General features: G+C 36.7%; 1 protein-coding gene across 2 annotated transcripts; it reads left to right on the top strand.

Annotated features, from left to right (window-relative positions):
* Nucleotides 1–753: 753 nt before the first annotated feature.
* Nucleotides 754–23,877, top strand: LOC106665040 (nucleolar transcription factor 1-A-like). 2 transcript variants are annotated; one of them, XM_014391194.2, is made up of 14 exons: nt 754–1,140; nt 16,854–17,269; nt 17,342–17,520; nt 17,595–17,753; nt 17,822–17,923; nt 18,376–18,497; nt 18,562–18,652; nt 18,726–18,976; nt 19,034–19,217; nt 19,280–19,438; nt 19,521–19,579; nt 19,654–19,819; nt 19,890–19,997; nt 23,441–23,877. In XM_014391194.2, exons 2-14 carry the CDS (start codon nt 16,861–16,863, stop codon nt 23,549–23,551), a joined length of 2,100 nt encoding a protein of 699 aa, XP_014246680.1. In that variant the 5' UTR covers nt 754–1,140; nt 16,854–16,860; the 3' UTR covers nt 23,552–23,877. The 2 variants fall into 2 exon arrangements, with proteins under 2 accessions (XP_014246680.1, XP_014246678.1); XM_014391192.2 differs by having other exon boundaries at nt 755–1,140; nt 17,339–17,520.
* The last annotated feature ends 25 nt before the right edge of the window (nt 23,878–23,902 follow it).

Raw genomic sequence — 23,902 nt, 5'->3', positions numbered from 1 at the left:
CCTCCGAAACATTAGAAGAGAACCGGCGGCAACACTGGGACTATATATTTTGCATTGTATAAATTCACTTTTCCACATCCTAAATGTAATTGTTAAATGTAAACATTGTAAATCCCAGGCCCTGAAGATGATCTCAATAAAAGATCGAAACGTTGGCACGATAAAGAAAATGTTTTTCTGAAACCTACATCACACCCGACCACATCTCACGATATCTGAATAACTATATTATTTATATTTTTTGTTATTGTAAAATGTCTTTTTTATAGTGGATTTCGATCCGTAAATAAATAAATAAAAAATAAAATAAAATAAACTATTTTTTTTCCGCGAAAAAGAAATCGGACTTCCGCAAATGTTAAAACTTTCCTCATTTTTTTCATACGTGAATAGTGAAAAGCGCGAATGTTAAGGGATTACTGTACCTCATTCTTGACCGCCCCTCATGCATTCAACAAATTATTAAACAACCAGTCACGAAAAAACACATTTATAAATTATTTTTTCTTCGACTAATTTGACCATGATAACTATTCCCTGGTACTTGGTAGACATAATTGGACTTTGTTTTTATTTCCCAAATAACACCAATCATCAACCAAACCAGTCATCACATTAATGAAATGAATTTAAAAAAATGATTGCATCAAATTTTGGCGTGTCTTGCGTTGGAGGGGGATGTGGTAAGGCGCGAGGAGGGTGAGTGGCACTGTGCTGTGATGTGGCTGCTCGCAGAAGGGAAAGCGGCTCGAAGTCGTAGTTGGAACGGGACGAGGACGAGAGTCGAGCGGAGCCGAAAGCCGGCGTGGAAGGCGAACGGAAACGAAGCGGAGTGGATCGGACTTAGAGCCGGGATCAGCCGTCGGGCAGGCGGCCGAGGCCGAGGCGGAGTCGCTGTGATGCCAGGCGGCCGGCGGGCGAAACTCGGTCCCGAGCTGGCTCGCCTCGTCCGCCGGGGAGGGGGCGATGCAGTACGCGGCCACCCGAAACAACGACACAGCTCACAGCTCGCACCACGCAACACGACCGTTCACCGCACTCCGCCGCATCGGCCACAGCGGACGAATTCTCTCGAGATTTCATCGATACGGATACACGACCGCTAGAAAGGACTCTCCAACTCCTCTACGAAAATAAACGGTAAGCCGTTTAAATAGAATTTAACCCGATCTGCCCAGGTGACATCGCCTTCTGGCCGTTTTTGGCCTTCGGGTCGGAAAAACCCGTTGCCCGCCTTTTGAAAATAGGTTTCCGCCTTACAGGGGCGTCTCGGCAAAAGTGTTGCGCTTTCGAGGCTCGCCTCCTCGCCATTTTCTCCTCTCGCGGCCCCTGCTCCACGAACCGGGCCCTCGCTCCGCTCTTCCCGACCCGCATTTATTTTTAAAAACAAGCCGTTTTTTTTCCTTTTTAACCGTCCTATTGACTTTTTATAAATTCATATCTTTAACTACGCACGTCAGATTTCTTTTTTCCCCATTTTAAATGAAATCCCACTAAAATGGAAAAATCACTTGATTACACCTTGTTTCTAATTTTCAATTAGATATAATCAATTTAAAAAATCTATCTTTACATTCTACAAATCAATCTTTATATTTTATTTCTAAAAACAAAAACCCCAGAATTTTGACATCAAAACAAAAGTCGGTTAAACAGAAGAAACGTATACCTGTTCCTATTTTCGGGACTAAAATAACCGTTAATCCCTTGCACCGCACAAGGATTTTATTTTATATCTTGTTTTGTCCAAAATTGCGTCATTTTTTATTAAAAAAAGAAAAAACACTTAATAATAATAAATAACTTTTATTGGATTACTCTCTAACAAATTATACACTTTATTTTGTATGTACAATAATATTTTAAAAGATTTAATGAAGAGAAACGCGCTAATTCTGCGTGGAAATGAACATAAACTAAAAACCTTTAAAATCGATTCCCGAGGACGTGGGGTTTTTGTTTAAATAATTTTCCCTCGCAATCTCTGATATTTTTGTTTTTATAAATCACGCGGTTCAACTCTAATTCCCTGGCAAAGGATGTTATATGTTATACATAAATGTTTTTATATATTTTGTTTTTTTTTATATTATTATTTTTCCCTTTTGTCTTCATTTATTTTTGTCTACAACTATATATGTAATGATTATTTGGAGATGGTGAGATACGGTCTGATGTGACGTAGGTTTTAGAAAAACATTTTCTTTATCTGGCCAACGTTTCGATCTTTATTGACATCATCTTCAGGGCCTGGGATTTATAAATATTGTCTAAATTATACAAATACATGAGAAAAAAGTGACTTTACACAATGCCAGAAATTTTAGATTCGATCAAAGTAATTGTACTCACTCAAAGTGTTTGTTTTCTGTGTAGATGTGTCATTATTGGGTGTCATGTTGAGAGTGCCAGTGAGTTTTCTATCCCAACTTCCTTCCCCACCCCTTCAAAATCCAACGTACATAAACATAAAACATGAAAATCTCACTGGCACTCTCAACACGACACCCAATAATGACACATCTACACAGAAAACAAACACTTTGAGTGAGTACAATTACTTTGAATGAGTCTAAAATTTCTAACATTGTTTAAATTCACTTTTTTCACATCCTCCATGTATTTGTATAATTTAAACAATGTTTATAAATCCCAGGCCCTGAAGATGATCTCAATAAAGATCGAAACGTTGGCACGAGAAAGAAAATGTTTTTCTAAAACATTTAATTAAGGTTTTTAGTTGGGATAAAAAAGTCAATGGCACGAGCGGGATTCGAACCCACGATCTTCGGCTAGATACGCCGCTGCTCTACCACTTCAGCTATCGTGACCTCGATCCACTCGGACACTAACTTCACATCTCAACCGCACCTTTTTGAATTTTCCCTTCTTTTTGCCATTTTTCAACCGTNGGATTCTCGATCGAGGTCACGATAGCTCAAGTGGTAGAGCAGCGGCGTATCTAGCCGAAGATCGTGGGTTCGAATCCCGCTCGTGCCATTGACTTTTTGATCTCAACTAAAAACCTTAATTAATTGTAATATATTAATTGGTCAAGCGGACCACGAAAATAGTGAATTTTTCTAAAACCTTCGTCACACCAGACCGCATTTCACAATCTCCAAATAATCAGTAACTAACGGTCACTAAACACCACACATATATATGTAATGTATACAACGTGCATATTGGATTTGAATTTATGATTGTGTCATTAGGGCGTTTTAGAGAAAGCTTTCCATTGGTAGCCGCTCTGGATTAATAAATTTGTATTATTCATTGAAGAAGTATTTTATCCATATTCTTTTAAGTCGATTACGTGGTAATTGTGGGGAATTGAGTAATTGTAGTGTGTTAGGGTGAATTTTATAATTCACTATGTAGTCTGTAATATGTTTGGACGGATGAAAAAACTGTTGGCACGTGAAGTTCTCTGTAAAGTGTGTTGTTGTTGTTTATGTTAGGAGGCTCAAAAACAATTAGTTTTAAAATTTTGGATTTTAATTTTTGATTGGAATATTTGCCGATCCATAAACTTGCCACCCATACGTCCAAATAGATTTGAGGAGGTATGTGTATGTTAAAAGTTGTGATTTTAATGATTATTTGGAGATCGTGAGATGCGGTCTGGTGTGATGTAGCCTTTAGAAAAACATTTTCTTTATCGTGCCAACGTTTCGATCTTTATTGAGATCATCTTCAGAGCCTGGGGATTTATAAATATTGTTTAAATTATACAAATACATGTAGGATGTGAAAAAAAAAGAATTTGTAATGCTAGCAATTTAAGACTCACTCAAAGTGTTGGTTTTCTGTGTACAGTATTTGTAAACACTTTGAGTGAGTACAAATACTTTGATTGAAACTAAAATTTCTATCATTGTATAAATTCATTTTTTCACATCGTACATGTATTTATACTTTTGTCGACACCTTTTAACTCAAAAAAGCTGACCCTCATAGAAAAATGGATATCTATCCCTACTTCCTTCCCCACTTCTTCAAAACCCAACGTATATAAACAAAAAAAACTTTAATATATCACTAACACTCTCAACACGACACACAACATGACACATCTACACAGAAAACACACACTTTGAGTGTGTACAAAATACTTTGATTAAACCTAAAATTTTATACTGTGTACGCCATCGTATAAATTCCTATTCATATCGTATAAGTATTTGTATAATTTAAACAATGTTTATAAATCCTAGGCGCTGAAGATGATCTCAGTAATGATCGAAACGTTGGCCCGATAAAGCAAATGTTTTTCTAAACCTACGTCACACCAGACCGCATCTCACGATCTCGAAATAATCATTAATTAACACCTCACATTTGATTTTAATGGTAATTTTGATTATCGGTTAAGTAGGTAATAAAGCGTTTTAAATCGTTTGTTGAGTGTCTGTTTTTCTAATAGTTTACTATATTTTTATTGCAATCTGCTTAATAAACGGTGAGAAATGAAATATTCACATAGTTGATTTGAGCAAGTAAAAAGGCAAAAGAAAAATATTGAAAAACAGAAAATTTCAACTTTTTTTAAAAATTATCTATTAGGTTTCGTGGTCCGATTGGCCAAATAAATTCTTTTCAATTAATTAATCTTTAATTAAGGTTTTGGTTGAGATAAAAAAATGGCAAAAAGCAGGGAAAATTCAAAAGGTGTGGTTAAGATGGGAAGTTGTTGTCCGAGTGGATCGAAGTCACGGTAGCCCAAGTGGTAGAGCAGCGGCGTATTTAGTCGATCGTGGGTTCGAATCCAGCTCGTGACACTGACTTTTTTAAATAATTTTAACTTAATTTGGTTGTAAAAATATTTTAAATCTAGAATTTTTTTTAAAACTATAAACACACTTAATTCATTTTTATGCAATTTATTTCAGTTGGTAATGCATTTCGGGCCACGTCCCTGGTCCCTCTTCAAGCTCGTTATTTAGCTAAATTAAACTCAAACTTACTTGGAGTTCAATTTTGCTAAATATCGAGCTCTGAAGAGGGACCAGGGACGTGGCCCGAAATGCATTAGCATCTGGAATATATAGCATATATATAAATTGGCGTCTTTAGTTAAAAAAATAAATAAATAAATAAATAAAATAACCAACATTCTATATGGAAAATTTCAAGATTTTTTTTGCGGAATCAGGGCCTATTGATAAGAAGTGGCGTACACGTGTCAGGTATTTTGGAGTGTAGAATCTCAAAAAAAAGTTTGGACCAAATCCGTGACCCACCAACCTGCTCCTCCCCTTGTCAGCTTTGGGCTGATGATCTTTAAACATATGGCAGCCTCATGTGTGTGCCAGAAACGACCGTTACGTCTCTAAAAAAAAACGCGTTGGGTAGATGTAAATGAATTATTTTATTACTTTAATAATCTTCATAAATTCAAGATATGTAGTCGTTTTCAATTAAAAAGTAAATAAATAAGAACAATTTTTCTGTTGTTGGAGATTTTTTGCTAATACTTATGTTTTCTCAAAATTGACAGATTTTGATTTGATTTATACAACTGATATGTATCTGTATCTATAAAAAAATACACTAACAAAACCTCAGATTTAGGCTGAAAATCGTTAATCTCGTGGCTGCGTCGTGCGGGGGTCGTTACGTCTCTAAAAAAGGACTGGGGTCGATTTAAATGAATTATTTTATTGCTTCGATAATTTCCTTTATGATTTAACAAAAAACTTTATTTCTCCCTGAAATTCTAGAATTTTTGTAATGAGCTTGAGTAATACTCAAAGAAAAAAGATGGTCGGAAAAAGATCTTGTTTCCAATTTAATTAATTTGATATATAATTTAATTAATTAATTTGATAAGCTAAAGCTTAAGTTTAGAAATAGACTCTTTTCTAGCTATGCAAATCGTCGAGGTTTCATGTGTCATGCTGAGGTGATAAGTTTCTGGGAATCTGAGGTGGGAGATGGTGCTTCTCTAGCTTTTCAAACGATTTCCATGTCCTCATTGTTTTTTTAATATATATAATTATATTAATCCATGTATGTTTAGCGGCCATAATTGCCCATATTAATTATTTTAAGTAATTATTGTTTTAATCTAAGGTCTTGGTTGAGATGAAGAAGTGATATGAACCCACGAACTTTGGCTACCCCGCTCGTGGCTATTGCTAACTTTTTCATCTCAGCCAATACCTTAGATAAAAGGAATAACTAATTGATATTTATTGGTATACTGTACATTGTTCTAATGGTATAAAACTCCCGGGCAAAGCACTAGCACTTCTGCCAGTATTGCACCCGGAAGACACGTGTTGTGAGAAACTTGCCAATGCTTTAACTCAGTTTGTTATGGGATTCAGGCGAGGAGGTCACGGGGCCATCGTCGTTTGAAGCGACGTGGAGGGTTCTTGGGATGGGAAAAATTGGAGAGGACGTTTGTTTTGTAGGGTTAGGATGATTTGAAAGATTGGACTGAAACTTAAGGAAGCCAGAACGGATCACCTCTTTGACGGAGGGAATGTTAATGTCATTGTGGATAGTTAGATTGGAGACATAGTAAGGAGTTTGGATAATTCTTCTGAGGACTTTTGATCGGAAAGCTTGGATTCGTTGGATGCTACATGGCCCACAGTTCCACTCCATATGTCCAAATAGGTCGAAGTAAAGTTTTGTACAAAGTTAGTATCGTCTGTTTAGTTCTTGTCGTTTGTCTTGCAAGGACTCAACAAGGACAAGGATTCCACGTCAGTCTACTAACTATTTACTTTAGCCCTAAGTATTCTACTTGTGTACATTTCGGTAGTTCTTTATTGTTGACGTATAAACGTGGGCAAGGCTGTTTGTAAGCGCGAAGGTAATTTGGGTGCATTTATCCTCGTTCATCTTCTTAATTTTCCACGTTTTGCACCATTCTTCAATGGGCACAAGATGTTCACAAGATGGATATTGGAAGTGGCTTATCTAGGATTGAGTTGACAAAATAGCAGTATCGTCCGCATAGGTTGTAAGAATGGTGTCAGGAAGTATCGGCAGATCATTAGTATAAATTGTATACAGGATGGGACCAAGAGTGCTCCCTAGCGGGACGCCGGTCTGGATCGGTATGACTTTCGTCAGTGTTCGTTCAAACAAGTTTGGGGTTTGGTGATGAATGGGTAGGAACGCTTTAGTTTGAAGAGAACTCCCGGGTGCCAGAAAACGTCAAAAGTCCGCAACACGAGTTTTAAATTGGTTTGGGAAACTTTCTTCTTCAATAGGAATGTACATGATAAATAGTCTTTAATAGTTTTTTACCTTGCATTTCATCCAGTTGTTTCAGCCTGTTCAGGGCTAAAAAAATTAGGAACTGCCAAAGGAGTCCCGTTTTTCTGTACATGGGTAATCCTGTGTAAAAGGACTAAGTGCGAAATAAGTGGAGACTAGGTGGAAGCTGGTTAGATGAACAACGCTAGTATATATTTATGCTTATTGTTGAGTGATGATGCTGGTCAGCCTGGATTTTCTGTGGCTTCATTTCGTCCATTATTAATGCTTCGAATGTCACGGAAAGTCTTGGAAAACCTGGCGGTGGTATAATATCTGGTATCTGTTAATATTAGATCTTGGTTATCATAATACCCTAGATAAAATTATTCTCTTCGAGGTTTTTTTTTTGAAGAGTTTTGCTTTGAACCGATTTCCTTATCAGTTTAAAACGGATTCCGTTGGTCGATTCCCACGGCCCGTTCGTCTCGGGTCTGAAGCGGTCAGAACTGAAGCCTTATCGTAGAAAATCCCGGTTCCTTTCTTCCCCTCCTATGTAGGTTGGCCATGTGTCCATCCCGCTTTCGTGCTTTTGAAATCGATCCTAACTGCACGCAAATAAAAATGCCGACAGGTGGTGGATTCAGCGAGGCTCGCTGGCCTTAATCGACAATGGCCTCGAGACCTCCTTGCCCCTTAATCCCTCACTCTAGGTACCAGCATTGGCCGGCTTCTCATAGCCGTGTCCTCCGGGTGCTAGTGCTGTGACCGTTTCATAAGAACAACATACAGTGGTCACATTTGTAATACAAATCAGTATAGGCCAAAAATAAATAAATATATGTATATAAATTATAATGGCTATTCTGAGTTGCTTCTTTGGGCCTGAGAAGCCTTCTTTTGGATTTGGGTCTGAGGGCACCAAACTACAAAAACTTTTTAATCTACACCCAAGTAGAAGGAAAAATATGTCGATGATTTGGAATTATACTGGAGAAAAAAATAATTTGATAATGGAAGGTCGTTCTGAGGTCATAGCTCTTGAGCTTATCCAATTAAAAAATTCGAAACTTAAAAAAAGTTTCGAGCTTATCACTACATCGTATAAAACCATATAATAACCCCATAATAAACTTGATACCCAACATCATTGAATATAACAGTCAGCCGTGCCATCTTTCTGTAAAAAATGACCTCCGCCCTATTAAAAATTAATATCTGCCTTTCTATAATGCCGACTCTTTTATTTTCAAGCTGATTAATCCATGATATATTGTACTTTATAATATTTTAGACCAATCGCCATGCGATATTTTGCTGCTTCACGAATGAAGTGCGGTCTGTAGGCTGTACAGGAGTCATGTAGGATATGCTAGTTCATTTCTATTTGCTTTTTATTAATACCTCTTGATATGTAAATGGTTAAATGGTGCAGCCTAAATAGAACATATTTGCCACTCCAGAAACGAAATTTAACTCTACTTTGCAATGTAATATAGTCCTTCCTTTGCTATAATTTTAATAGGTGCTGCTTTTTACTGCTCCATTTCGACAACGGAAGCACCCCAGCCACTGCGAACCACCCACATCACATGAGAACCGAACCCACATTAGCCTGGCACCTTCAAAAGCAAACGACGCTTAGGAGCTCTGTCATAGGTCAAATACATCGGTATGAGCGATGGCCCAGCCACCCCCCAAAAGAGGTATACTGTATAGCGCTTCTTTTAGTATTGGGAGTTGTTCCTAAAGTGAAGTTTTTAGTTTTATGAGGTGAACCCTCCTCACCTTGGGCAGAACTACTGGCTCCTACGAGTCTATTCCAGTAGCAGTCCACTAGATTCGTATCGGTAATAAGACCACTTATCGGTTTAGCCTTGTAATTAGTTGCTGCCTCCGAGGTGAGTTTGTGACCAGGACGCCGAAGTTGACTAACGCCTATTACTACGCTAAGCGCAAGAGGCACTATCGCCAAAAAGGTGCAGCAAATTGGTGATCTATGAGGCACTAAGTGCCTGGGCAGAGAAACTCACCTCTTAAGAAATCTCTCCACCCCAAGTCACATCCGCATACCTTCGGTGAACTGTTTAAAGTATTATCCTTCTCAACTTTATTGGATTCACCCCTGGAACAGACGACAACTACAAAGCTTAGCTCACCCTTCTGGGTTGCTTCTCGAATCATAGGCCTTACAGACACCACCTTCCCCAGCAGCAAGCAGTTATGTAAGTATGTCCCGTTCTTCACTTCACCATCCCCCGGTCAAAATCTACCATGACGAGCGTAGTAAGAAGTTATCATCGCACTTCTCGCTTTCTTGTGACGCCTACTATCTTCACCGAATCACGGGAAGCGGTGAATCCGTCTCCTGATACCAAACATCGTTGGAGGCCCTGTGAAAATTGCCGCACTTAGACGAGGAGTTTCCTTATCCGCCAAACGTTCAGTTTAGTCCGAAACTACAAACATTTCCCATTAAGTATTCGCTTAAAAGTCGAAATATAAACCTGTTGTTTCATAATTTGATGAATTCGTGAGGACATTCACTCTTGACCGCTCCTCACGACTTCTACTACTGATTAATAATCTAAAAGACATAGGAAATTAAAAAGAAGAATTAACCATCATTGATATAAAATCAATGTATTCTTCCACAACAGATACAAATTCAATATTTACACGATAAAAAGTAAACCAAACTTATAATTGCCAATTGAACAATTAAATCACTAGCTGACGAATGAAAGGATCTCTTTCACCTCTCATTCCAGGTCTGGAGTGAAATAAAAAGGAGGCCTTTTATTTGTATTTTTATAATACGATATCTAATTCAGTGCCTACTTAGAAGTAGTTATCCTACTATTTAACTACACTTCCGTTGGGAAATAAAGTAATCGCAGTCTCACACTTTCTTCGTGATGGGGTACCTCATCGAACATATTAACCTAATTGGATTATGTTGTTGTTATGTTATGTAGGATTTTATGAAAAAGTAGTTTCCCATTGACAAGTTTATATTCTACCAAACTATGTACCAAATCGGGTCGAATAAACACAGCCATCGTTAGATAAAATTTAATTGAGAAATAAAATTGTGATCGCAAATCCTACATGACACGCATAAATAAGAAATAAATAGGTTTTTTTAATTTTACAACTTATTAGTCGTTAGTATATAGGCAGCAGGGATATTGGTATCAAATCGATTTCACGACATTTGAAAAATGGCAAAAAGGAGGGAAAATTCGAGAAATGAGGTTGAGATAGGAAGTTTGTGTACTGTATATATTTATATATACGGACGGGGGAGGGTGCATAACCATCTGAACTGCAGGGCTTCCAAGTTCAAGCCCAGCTGCATGGGTAAGAACTCGCAGTGGCCTAGTGGCAAGACCCCTGGGGGTACCTAGAGAAGAGGTTGTGTTTCATCCGTGGCCATCGACCAGGGCCCTTGCTATGATTTCCGAGTAACCTCCCGACCTCCGGGAGTCGGAACAATCGGACTGCCGAAGCGTGCAGCCTACCAGGAAGGTCTTCGCTGACGGAGTACCTCGAACGCGTGAGGTATGGTGGACGGGGGAGGATGTTTTTCGGTGGTGCTCGTCTGGGCTGCCTTACCGAAGGCATGATCTCCTCTAGGGGGTGGTTAGAGATTCCACTAAAATCGAAACCGCGGCCGGAGCGCATCCGGATGTTTCGTTGCTAGCGGACCCCTTACCTAAGGAGATAGAATTGTCTTCTCTATCTAGGGAGTGCGTGGGAGACTTGGTTGATGCATTTCGACCCCTTTTGTGTATCCCTTTACGCGCGGCACACGGTTGAGTGCACAATGTTAACCCACCCCCTCGGAAGTGGCAAGAGGGAGAAGTCAGCATTTCTGTTTGATTAGTCTGTGGATCTGTGGGCTTCTACACCGAACCTCACGGTCATACAGCCAACCTTGCGCGGAGGTGAGTCGCTCCTAACTTGAGAATCTAAAGGTGTGATAAAGCCTATAAAGCGATAAAGCGTGCCGGGTGCGCACGCTAAAGAACCTCGATTTTTATAACACATTGCGACCCCATTGGGAAACGTATTGTCTCCCTATTACATTCTGAAGTCTTATCTCTGTTGATAGACAAGATAAGACAATGGCCAAGTTTTCAATGATGAAAAAGGCAATGTATACTGTCGTATTTATCAGATACTTCCATTAAGATGAATGAGATGAGTCTTACTTTTCAACGGAAGAGTATCACAACTTTCGATGCTAGTGACAATGATAGCGCCTTCAAAATCAAGTTTTGGGTTTATTCTGTTTAGAAAGAAGAGGTGTAGCGTTTTTCAGTGATAAATATTTTTTTAAAGAAAAACTGGTGCTTGCGAACTGCACGTTGATCGATGAAATATGTGTACACTTAGAAGTTCGAAGATGTCCTTTGAGCACTACTTCCCAACAGCTCGAGAATGCTGCAAGACCGTGAATGGGTGGTCAAACCGTTTTCAATTTCGACAATCTTCAACTGAATAAGAATGTTTGATAGACATTTGTTCAGACTCTACCCTGAAATCTACTTTCGAGTCCGATACCCCCATTTTTGACTCCGACTGGAAAACAAAAAATTTCAACGGTTCTTTGAAAAAGCAAAAGTTGTTCTTGTTCCAGTTGCAACAACTTACCCAATCGAATCCGGATTTTCTATCTATTCAGCCACTATAACTAAATACAGAAGTTGTCCAGATGCCGAACCGGACATCCGACTCCAGTTATCAAAAATTAAAACCAACAATTCCAAATTGTGCAGGCTAAACACCTCACTCTTCAAAATAATCAATTGGAATTCATGTTCAAATTATTACTTTTGAAAGTAACTCGAGGTTTACATAACTATTGATTCCGTTCTGTCCAATTTGATTTTTGAGTTCCGGATTTTGTATGTAAAGTTAAGTTATGTCAACGAAATGTTCGTTTTCTTAGTGATATCCCCTCCTTCACCTAATTAAAAATGGACTGGCTAATTTTGTAAAAATTTTATTTACTATATATACTATAAGTATCTAATTTTAAATATTTGAATGGAAGGGGTCCGCTGGCTAAAAAAATTGGGAAGCCCCTGGTATAGAGGAATACAAAGCTTTTCTGTACACAAACGTCCAAAGACTTGTCGGGCCGCGTTTCTTTGAAAATAAAGTACAGTACTTACAAGAGTCTTTGGATATGTCACAATTTTGTATATCCCACGCTAATTGCCCCAATTAAGTCGGTCGATCGTCTTTTTTTTTGGGGGGGGGGCATCCGACAGCTTGGTCATTTCAGCCCCGAGGGAATGCGAACTTAGTGACCTGTTCTTTCAAAATTTGTTGAAGTCCTGAGGAGCGGTCAAGAATGAGGTAGTTTAGAATAACACCTTTTTATTTATTTTTTGCCGTCGTTTCGACCTTTATTCAGGTCATCTTCAGCGCCTGGGTAAATTACAAAGCATACGTTGATTGGAAAAAAATATAATTTAAGATGTAAATATAAATTTTGTACCAAGTATTTCATACTTACATAGAGTTTATTTAGAGATAATCAGATGGGGTCTGGTGTGACGTAGATTTTAGAAAAACATTTTCTTAATAGTGCCAACGTTTCGATCTTTATTGAGATCATCTTCAGGGCCTGGGATTTATAAGCATTGTTTAAATTATACAAATGCGCATCAGATTTTAATACGAATTTATACAATGATATACACAATATAGAAATTTTAGGTTTAATCAAAGTATTTGTACACATTCAAAGTGTGTTTTCTGTGTAGATGTGTCATTGTTGGGTATCGTGTTGAAAGTGTTAGTGAGATATTAACATTTTTTGTTTATTTATTTTATGTAATTAAAAATAATAATTTGCTGATTCGTGAATTGGGTTCAGGGGTGAAATACTTGGGAAAATAAATAAAATCTAGATAGTACCAACTCATGCCAATGGTAAATTTACGTTAAAACTTCAATTCAACGTTCAACAATCGACCATCTTGTCAAGTCTTCTGAGTCTGTTGAAATAAGTTTCTGTTTTAAAATGATGAAAAGAAGAGCTACAAAAGCCGAAAAGGCTACAAAATTAATGTATGACTATAATGTTCAGCCTGACATAGTTGCTACATAATCTTTTGCTACATCTACTTACTGTATGTATGTGTAATTTGTATTTATTAACTTAAATATAATTATTTAGAGATCGTGAGATGCGGTCTTGTGTGATGTAGGTTTAGAAAAACGTTTGCTTTCTCGAGCCAACGTTTCGATCTTTATTGAGGTCATCTTAAGGGCCTGGGATTTATATAAACATGGTTTAAATTATACAAATACATATGAATAGGAATTTATACAATGACGTACATGGTATAAAATTTTAGGTTTAATCAAAGTATTTGTACACACTCAAAGTGTGTGTTTTCTGTGTAGATGTGCCATTGTTGTGTGTCGTGTTGAGAGTGTTAGTGATATATTAAAGTTTTTTTGTTTATATACGTTGGGTTTTGAAGAAGTGGGGAAGGAAGTAGGGATAGATATCCGTTTTTCTATGAGGGTCAGCTTTTTGGAGTTAAAAGGTGCCGACAAAGGGAAAAAAGGAGGTAATGGTTTATCGTTCGGGTATAGATAGCCATTTAGGATTAATATAAACGGGGATTATTAATTGTTGAAAACTTAGACTTCGTAGAATTCTTGTGGTTTCATATTGAATTTGTGTGAAAGTGAATTTGTATTCTGCTATTTTTGTGATTGTGACAGGGTGGAGGAAATCTGAGAAATTTTCTTTGATCATAGATCCCACCCAAAAATTTCAAAATTTATATTTACATCTTAAATTGTATTTACCCAGGCCCTGAAGATGCCCCGAATAAAGGTCGAAACGTCGGGAAAAAAATGAAAAAGGTGTTCTTCTGAACTACCTCATTCTTGACCGCTTCTCACGGCTTCAATCAATTTATAACATTTTATCGATCCTTCATGGCTTTTTCGGCGAATTCTCAAGAACATTGCGTCCGTAATATTGTGCGTAACGGTTTCTTACGCAAACGGTGCTGTAACTAAAAATAAGATGGTTTAAAGAAAAAATAAGCTTGGATTCAACACTAAGTGTCGGCAGATTGATATTATTTTAAATATAAAAGGCTTCAACTGACTCAGAAATCCCACAAGTCAGGACAATTTTATAAGCAGTCGGTAATATTCCCTTAAAACGGGATATCGACAGGTCGAAGCCATCAGTGGCTCAGTGCTCCTGACGCAAATTTCCGTTAATCGATGAAAGAAAAAAAAAATGACGTTAGACTATAATAGAAATGATTCATAATTAAACCACGGGTCTTGACATTATGTTAATAATTTAGTGATATATAAAAAAAAATTAGAAAGGTCATACAGAAATAACCACGTTAGTCCTAGGCTAAGTTTTAATATTTTGATGTTAGATCTTTTTTATTTTATTGTTGAGTACATTTATTACCTCATTTACATTAGTAATGAGTGGAATTTAGAAATGACATTTGTGTGGCATGAGGGAAATAACAATCGTTGTTCTCCCAACTATACGCGAGGACCATTCTTCGTTTAGTAGGTCGCGAGGCCATGTCCTCTTCAGTCTTCTAGTGGGATTATAAGGGTGGTTTATATTAGATAAGGATTGGGGTGAGAGGGAAGTTCATTGTGGAAGGTGGAAAATGTTTTGGGAGTTTGTTTTAGTTGAAAGGTGTGACAGCAATCTGTAGAGTAGTCTGAAATGTGCCTATCATTTCAGTTGTGGGTGTTGGTTCCAGGTTAGTCTTGAGTCTAGTTGGAACCGAAAGTAGCAGACGCTTTTGATGTGGAAGTATTATTGAGGAATATTGTATGGGGGGTTTGCATTGAAGGGTGAAGAAACATAGGTGCTTTTGCTTTCGTTAAGGTTTATACGCCAGTGTTTGTGCAGGTATGCAGGAAGTGTGCATGGAGCTCGTCTGAAGTAATTATGGGATCGGGTTCAGAGCTGTGTGTTGGCAAAGAATGCAAGGATGGTGGAGGATGAAGTCGGGAAATCTGCAGTGTAAAAGAGATAAAGATTGGACCAAGCACACTTCCCTGATGCACTCTCATTCCCAGAGGACAATAGGCCTATCCTTGTCCGACTCTGGATGACAGATCAAGGATCCAAAGTTCAATAATTGTACCAAGTTTAAAAAAAATTAATTAAGAAGATATTAAGAAATTATGTAATGTTAGACTTAGAAAAAATTAATTCAACTTTCAAGATGTGGATTTTCCACAGCCAATTTTGTACAAAATTTTGATTATTGATTAAGGTTAAACAATCAATACTTTTCAAATTACATAAAAAATTGATGAATGAAGGTATTAATTTTAATTTTTAAATTAAATTTTTAGGGAAACTCACAAATTCATTTTTAGGCATTTATGGCTTATTAACTCCTATCCTCTTTGTCCACTTTGTCTTTTATATTTTAATAGATTAATGTTCAAAAATTCAACAATTCTGCCAACAAGTTTCAAAAAATTCATTTGGCCAGTTATTGAGGTATTAAATAAATATGGGTCTGGGTGCTATTAAATATAATGCTGGTGTCCGAGTGGAAATTTTATCGTACATTAAGATCAACAAATTCAATAATTCTACCAAATTAATTAAAGTTTACAGTTAAGATAAAAAAGTCAATGGCACGAGCGGGATTCGAACCCACAATCTTCGGCTTGATACGCCGCTACTCTACCACTTGAGCTATCGTGACCTCGATCCACTCGGACACCAACCTTCCATTTCAACCACACCTTTTGAATTTTCCCTCCTTTTTGCCATTTTTCAAATATCGTAATTGTAAGATATTAATTGGTCAAGCGGACCACGAAACTAGTGAATTCTACCAAATATTGCACCATCAAATTCAATTGGTAAATTATTGAGCATATTAAATATAAAATGCATTTGAGGGATAGCAAATCGTATAAAGTCACTTCACATTTATGTAGGATCCAAGGTGGTTACTAGGTCATAAATTTCCGGTTCTTAGTAATATCTCTTAGCAAAAATTGTACAATTATTCTATTAAGCATTTTTCACATAAAATAAAAGCAATTTATTCATTTTTTTAATGATGCGCATTGTGCTGCCAATTTCTTTAAAAAAGAAAAGTTCCTGATTAATTGTGCTTGTGTGTGCGCATGTGTGTGTGTGTGTGTGTGTGTAATATGTGTACTAACACAAGGCAATCAATCCTAGTTACATTACACTATTCAACAATTAACAAAATGTTTATCTGGGCTTCAGAGAAACTTGTATCGTTGGGACTCTTTTTTTTTTTTTTTAATGAGGGTATTTCAACTACACGGTTATATGAACTTTTGGGGTGCCAGTGCCTAAACCGCAACGGCCACCAATGCCCCTCATTGGGACTTCAAAACATCTGAATTCTCGTTAAAAATAAAAACAATTCTGAGTATATACGACACAAAATTTAATTTCAAATTTCAGTCAGTTTTTTTCTCTCTATACAATAGATATTTCATATACATTGAAGGATAATGTTACATAATTTATTTTGAAGAATAATGCTTTCTTTACTTTATCTATTTATATTTTCCGTATACTAATAGTAAACCTCAATTAATAATTGTTTCAGTTCGACAATGGGTTCAAATTCTCAGTTGAAACCCGAGACGAAATCTAAACTGAAATCAGTCGACACATCAAGCAAGCAGTCATTAAAACATGCGACAAGTTCTCCTTTGAATCGCAGCAAAAAATCATCGCACAGTAACGACGATTCTCCCCCTGTGAAAAAATTCAAGCAGGAATTGGCGCAGCGTCATTTTAACGCTTCAGACGATAGCGATTCTGAAAAAGAATTACAGATCGACAATTCTTTACATCTTAAAATGGACATGTCCAGCGCAGACTCGGACATCTCCAATGATTCAATACTTTTGGAAAATTTAAAAAAGAATACCTCAACTCCTAAACAAGCCGTTTCATTTTCCCGTGATAAATCTAATAAGAAACACAAGGAAAAAATATATTCCTCTTCAGAAAATGAAGGTATTAAAATTTTTGTTAAAATAAATTTTTTTATTCTTTTTTCATATTTATTTATTTTATTTTTTTTAGAAGACGTAAAAACAAATGAAGTTCCAATTGCAGAAGTGCCTAAACCTGAAGCAGATGATATTTATTTTGATGGTTGGACCAAAGCTGATGTTGCTGAATTAATAAGGAAAATAGATGCCGTCGTTTCAAACAAAGACACCTTAAAATATTCTTCGAGGGTTGAAAAACTACCATGGGATCAAGTAAGTTTTACTCAAGTAAATCTTAAGACAATTTCTTAGTTAAATTACTTATTATCCAATTGCTATATTTTCAGATAAAATTTGGCACTTACACTGCAGCGGATTGTAAAGAAAAATGGAAATCCATCGAGAAGAAAATACGAGGCTACAGAATATTAAAAGAAATCCTCGAAGACGCTAAAGTATGGATTGACCAACCATGGATAGATTTTTATAGAGGGGGCAAGAAAAAAGTAGGAATTATCACTGTTTTTATTTACTTTATTTATGTAAATGTTTATAAACGATAGCATTCTTTCAGAACAGACACCCAGAAATGCCAAAGAAGCCATTAACGTCGTATATGTTATTTTATATGGCTAAAAAGGCAAAAATAGCAGAAGAACACCCTGGCTTAGGAATGGTAAGTTTGCATTAAGTTTAGATAAATGCTAACAACTTTAAATAAATTATGAAGTAGTGTGAGTGTGCAAGTGAATAAAACTACACTCAAATGCCAAGCTTTTATCTGTATGTAATCATCATCAGAGTGTGTAGAATATTCAAACCTCTACTCACATAAATTTTAAATAAAACATCATAAATGGCGCATTTGCTCTTTAATTTTAAATGATTGAACCAAATCTACGATTAAAGATGGCAAAATGCATTTGTGATAACAAAACCAAATCAGAAAGGATGAAGACCAAGATGATTAGTTTTTTTTTTTTTTTTTTTTTTTTTTTTTTTTTTTTTTTTTAAATTAGCTCCATGTATTTTTATTTAAGTTAACACCACCAAACTTCATGACTTTTATTGCAATGCATATTTTCTCATTACAAAATCAAAAATTTCAACCCCATTTTCTGATTTTAGACACAGCTTTCAAAAGTTATAGCTGAAAAGTTCAATTCGTTGCCCGAAAAGAAGAAAGCCAAATATCACAAGAAAGCTCTTTCAATGAGGCAAGAATATCAGGAGAAATTACAAAAATTCTAGTAAGTTAACTTTTAAAAAAATGACTTGTTATCAGATTATTAATCAAACTTTTTTTATCTCCAGTTTAGACCATCCAGCCGAAGAGTTGAAACTGGCCAAAACAAAGAAAGCAAAAGCCCAAGCTGGCCCATTGAAACCAGTCCCTCCAATAAAAGTGATTATATTTAAGAACAACATTTATCAATTAATTTAAACACAAATGCTGATGTATTTTTATCATTTTAAAGCTCTATGTTGATAGTAAATTAAAAGCTCATGAGAATGAAAAAGATGCTAATATTCCCAAATTGAGGTTGGAATATAAAGAAAAATGGAAGACTCTGAGTAGAAAAAAGAAAATCCCATTTATAAGATGGGCATATGAAGCTGAAGCGAAGTATTTAGATGATCTAAAAGCATACGCAGCTGTAAACCCCAATGCAGAGCTGCGCCAGTTCAAATCAGTACTTTCGAAAGAAGAGAAAAGCATATACCAAAGGTAAGCTTTGTTTATTAAATTGTGTATATGACAATTTTTTATCTATTATGTTTTCAGAATGGAAGGCAAACCAGAAAAGCCTCCAAGCTCAGCATACAGCCTCTTTTCAAAGCTGAAACTTAAGGATGAAAATTTAAAAATGAAATACCCGACACCGAAAGAAAGGCTGCAAGAGATCGCCAGGTTATGGAAGAATGTTCCCAAAATTGAAAAAGACGCCTATGCCGCAAAGCTCAAATGTGTAAGTGTGTTATGTTATAATTAACGGACAGTCTTTTAATGTGTATTTATTTACCTACATAGCTCTTGGAAAATTACAAATTGGAATATGCATCGTACTTGGAATCCTTGCCAGAGGACCGACGAGAAGAAGAACTAGCGAGTAATCTACCTAAAAAGAAGGCTAAACCAGAAACGGAGGCAAAAAATAAAATCAATACTCTCTTTGCCAAGTCTAAACAAGTGAGTTTTCTTTGTGTATAATCATTTTGATTTAAAAATAAGAAATCCAAAACACAAAAACCACGGTTGTTTTAACTTTCAGAAGCCACAGAAAAACCTTAAAGAGGCTGTTTTAGCGAAAGAACCTGCTCAACCACCACAGTATGTAATTTTCTAGAAATTTTATTTAAATTGGATAAAAATAATTACAATTTCTTTTTCTATTTTCCTTTCAGAGATTCTTACCAAGTGTTCCACGCAGATATGATCAAGATGGGCTATCCTGAAAAGAATATTGTCAAAACTTGGAATTCGATGAAGGATTCTGAAAAAGACCAGTACAGAGTGAAGTTAGAACAGTTGAAGCAAAAATACATTTTAGACTACAAACAATTCTTATCTGTAAGGAGCAGAAAACTTACACTGCGTGTATTAAAACGAACCTTATAAATAATTATTGTAATTATTTCAGAACCTGACAACTGAAGAGTTGATGATCTATTCAGAGACTAAAAAAAATCGGCAGGACAATGATGCTTTAAGTGAAGAAGAAGAAGACAGTTCAGATGATGAAGAAGAGGTAACGTTTTTCAAGGAAGAAGACACTCTTAATTAATATTTAGACCGCATTATCATCCCTGGACAGCTTGGTTGCTGTATCGGCTTGACACGGTCTTTTGGCATTATTTTAGGCTAGGTTCACACTAGGGTAATAGATACACATTACTTGGGCCCGTTAAAACCTTAAGGAACAATAAAATGAGTTGCCATCTTTACGATTGCAAAATTTTTAGTAAAATACATAATTCAAGAGACATGCTGGTCTTGCCATCTTCGTGATACAATATTTTGAAGGGTAAAGATGAACGCTTTCGTTTTGTTCTGCACTGTCTTGTGCGTATTGCTCCATTGCAAAAAGTAATTTTGTGCTTAATTAATATGCTAGCAAATGGTGGAAGTGTTCTCAAATCAAACACCGAGCATCACTGGTACATAAGCAAGGAGATCGTATGAAGTTATGTAAAACACAAACACCTTTTATGATTTTTATGCACACTCCTCAGTATAAGTAATTAGGCTAGGTGGTTCCATACATGCGGTATTCGCCAAATGCTGCTGAACATTTACCAAGTATTGAGATGCTCGTTTTGGAATTTGCCAAATAGCGTGCCTGCATGTGAGATTCATACACCCAGCCAGTTTGTGCAGAAACAGCAATTACAAATTTGCCAAGTGCTATGCGAGGGCTACCAATTGAGATAGACTGTCATTGTGCAGCTGTGGTTACTGTTTTGTGTAGTGGCTACTAACTCAGTCACAAATCAGTCAACAGAATACTGTTGCCTGATCCGTTTCCATTCATCAAAAACTTTGTTCCAATTTTCGTGATTCAGAAGTGCAACGTTCGAAATTATTGATTCTACTTAGTATAGACCGAGGAACTGCAAGACTGTTATGTTGGGCCAATCCATTCCTAACCGACAGAAACAACACTACGATGTTCTTTCATTAAGACATCTGTACTAGTTAGCAATTGTTTATACTTGAAAAATAAATATCATCGTTGATTGATTCCCGAATGTGTGGATGCTTTGAGTTTGCCTACTTCGGGATGGTTAGGGATTATCCCACCTTCAAGAAGGAAGAATCATAAGATTTGCCTACTTCATAAATATTTGTGCCTTTTGAAGCAGACAAGGAAACTGACAATTAGCTGAGCAAAGCAAGCACCAAGGGGCGTCGGTGGCTGCAAGGTTTAGTCTTTGACACGGCGCTCATCACTGTAAGGTAAAGGTCCCGGGTTCGAATCCAGCAGCCCTGCATTCGAACCCGACATACTTACAAGTGGGCTTTTTTCAAAAACACCGGCACTCTGAGGGTTTATATGACCTCTGCTGTTACGAAACCTCAAAGCAAGCACCAAATATTGTTGATCGGCAAATAATCGAGTAGCCATCCTCACTAGTTGGGATTCAGCATGTCTGGATCCACCTTAACACACAAAATTTAGATGTGCATGATGAAAGCACACTCCACTTTTCATCCCTCTACTATGGCAAAATAAGGAATGACTTTTTAGTGTACCAACTGCTAAAATGGTAGGGAAATGTCAACACCATTAGCAATTCAGACTTCAATGGAGTTGCAGGATTCGAACCTAACTTTCTTTGGCAGTGGCTTATAGGCTAATGTAAAAAAACACTTACAAACATTCTTTTTTATATCCTCATGTAAGTAGGGCCTTAATAATCGGGCAAATCCAAAGGCACTAATACTTACGCTAAAATTCTACTAATTATTCGACCTCAACTCTACACCATCATAAAAGATAAATTCTACTAATTTTAGCATGTCAAGTTTACTTGATGACTTTTTTTTAAAACTATTTTATAAACAAAACAACACGTGTAAAAGTTAAACCAGAATAGTCAACTAAGATCTTCACAAGTTTCAAGTTATGTTTCAACTCGAAAGAAATGTCTCAAGACTTGAACAGGAGTTAAGACTTAACGCCAAAAGTTTAACTGGATCAAACATTATATAATTTTTACATTTTGTTCAATTTCATGCTGCTTGAATTATATACAGTTGGAGGTAGAAATAAAATTGGATATGGTTCCGTTGTCCGAAGTAGAACTGGTGGACACTTGTTGCAACTGAGACTGAACTGCCTTGTAAATTAAGATATATACCAAACCGTTTGTGCCTTTTGTGTTTTGCCGCTCCTAAGCCATATCTGGCTCTTTGCAGCTTCTTGGCTTGCGCTGCTAAATAGCTTTTTCAATTATAGACGAAAGCTATATGTCTTGTCTATTAGACGGTCACATCTCTATTCCACCTGGCGAGCACTTTGTCACAGTTCTTTACTGTGTCCGGGATGGGCCTCGCGGAGGTGGCTCGCTCGGGATATTCAGGTGGAGGAGGTATAGGCTTATCTGATTTCTAATTATAGTCTTTCATTTATGCCTGCCATCCTTTCTGTCTCGTAACGCTTTTCCACATCTGCTGTGTAGCGTTGAACCCCGCCCGAGTGGTGATCGCTCTTCTTAGGGTCTCCGTGATCGCTCTTCTTAGGGTCTCCATACTGGCTATTTGTTCATTTATCTCTTGAAGCCAGCGTACACAGAGAAAAATGTGTTTATCGCAACTCAGTACGACGTGTTCCGCTGTCTCTTCGTCACCACACTCACACATCTGGCTTTCATATCTGGATTTCAGTCGGAAGGCATGGAGCTTTGCAGTGAAGTCTCCATGTCCTGTTAGGAGCTGAGACATGTAATGGTCGATGGCGAGATGTTTCATCTTTAGTCTGTCTTCCATTTTTGGGAGGAGCTGGTAGGTGTGGCGTCCCTTGGATGTATCATCCCATCTTAACTGTCACTCTCTTACCAACCATTCCTCTGCCTCTTCCTGATATATACCAAACCATAAAATTTAATGTATCACTGGATGTATCAATGGATCACTGAGTTTGAAAACATAATATGTCCTGATTTGTAGTTAGCAAAATCCTCAAGTGTATTAGAGAACAGTAGGTGAGCGATTCCTAAATAATGATCATTTGGCATTTTTGTGAATACCTTGCTGGTTTTTATCTCCTTTGCGACTTTGAGCTTGAGGACCTGGAACAATTAAGTCCACCCAACTCCGAATCCGGGGGTTCACTTGTGCCTTTTGCGCAGATTTGCTCACGACCCAATTTCGACACTACTGGAGATCAGATGGACCCCCTGCTGATTGTGAACTTGGGGATGATCGTGATCTCCTGTTTAGCAAGGAATTTGATCTTGGCACTGTGCATCCTCCCTCAGTGTAAGCCGCTAAGCAATTAGTCGAAATAAAAATTTGATCAAAAGTCTCAAGAACACAGCTTAATGTTTGAGAATACTATTAGTACTCCATTACTAACTACTAATGTATTTAGTTTTAATATAAAATTACTATTTTATGCTATATTGTTCATAATATTAGAATGTATTTTAACTGGTTTTATTGAATTGACTAAGCAAATATCATTTCTAGGTTAAAAAAGACAAAGCGCCTTCCTCATCTTCAACTTCTGACTCGTCATCCTCTTCTGATTCTTCAGATTCTTCTTCTTCAGAGGAAGACAATTTGAGTGATGCATTTTAACGTTGTTTTCTGAAAATGACCTTTATATATATAACAACAAAGACTGTTATTTTGTATACATTGTTGTATTTTGTACACATGTTTGTCATTGATGTTTGCCCAGAATATTCATTTTATCGTTTTTTCTTAACGTGATCTGTCTTAATTGTCATTGACAGAAAAATAAATTTAAAAAGTGCATTATGGTAAACATTGAAAACCTGTTAAAATCCAAAAATTTGTAAATAGTTTTTTTTTTATTGAATAGTTAATGATATGATAACTTCTCAAGAAACAATTGTATAAAGTTATATTTTTTAAAACATAAATACAGTAAGTGTACCTTATTCAATGTTGTATCCATCCTGCTTC

This window comes from Cimex lectularius, unplaced genomic scaffold (assembly GCF_000648675.2).
Source record: "Cimex lectularius strain Harlan isolate CLEC.00 unplaced genomic scaffold, Clec_2.1 scaffold174, whole genome shotgun sequence".
Lineage (NCBI taxonomy): Eukaryota > Metazoa > Arthropoda > Insecta > Hemiptera > Cimicidae > Cimex > Cimex lectularius.
The sequence above is the reverse complement of the archived record's forward strand: the minus strand, read 5'-3'. Positions and strand labels throughout refer to the sequence as shown.

Coding starts and splice junctions, on each gene's coding strand:
- LOC106665040 (XM_014391192.2), top strand. CDS start 16,861: ATGGGTTCAAATTCTCAGTTGAAACCCGAGACGAAATCTAAACTGAAA. Junction 17,754..17,821: donor ATAGAGGGGGCAAGAAAAAA/GTAGGAATTATC, acceptor GCATTCTTTCAG/AACAGACACCCAGAAATGCC. Junction 19,580..19,653: donor GAACCTGCTCAACCACCACA/GTATGTAATTTT, acceptor TTTTCCTTTCAG/AGATTCTTACCAAGTGTTCC.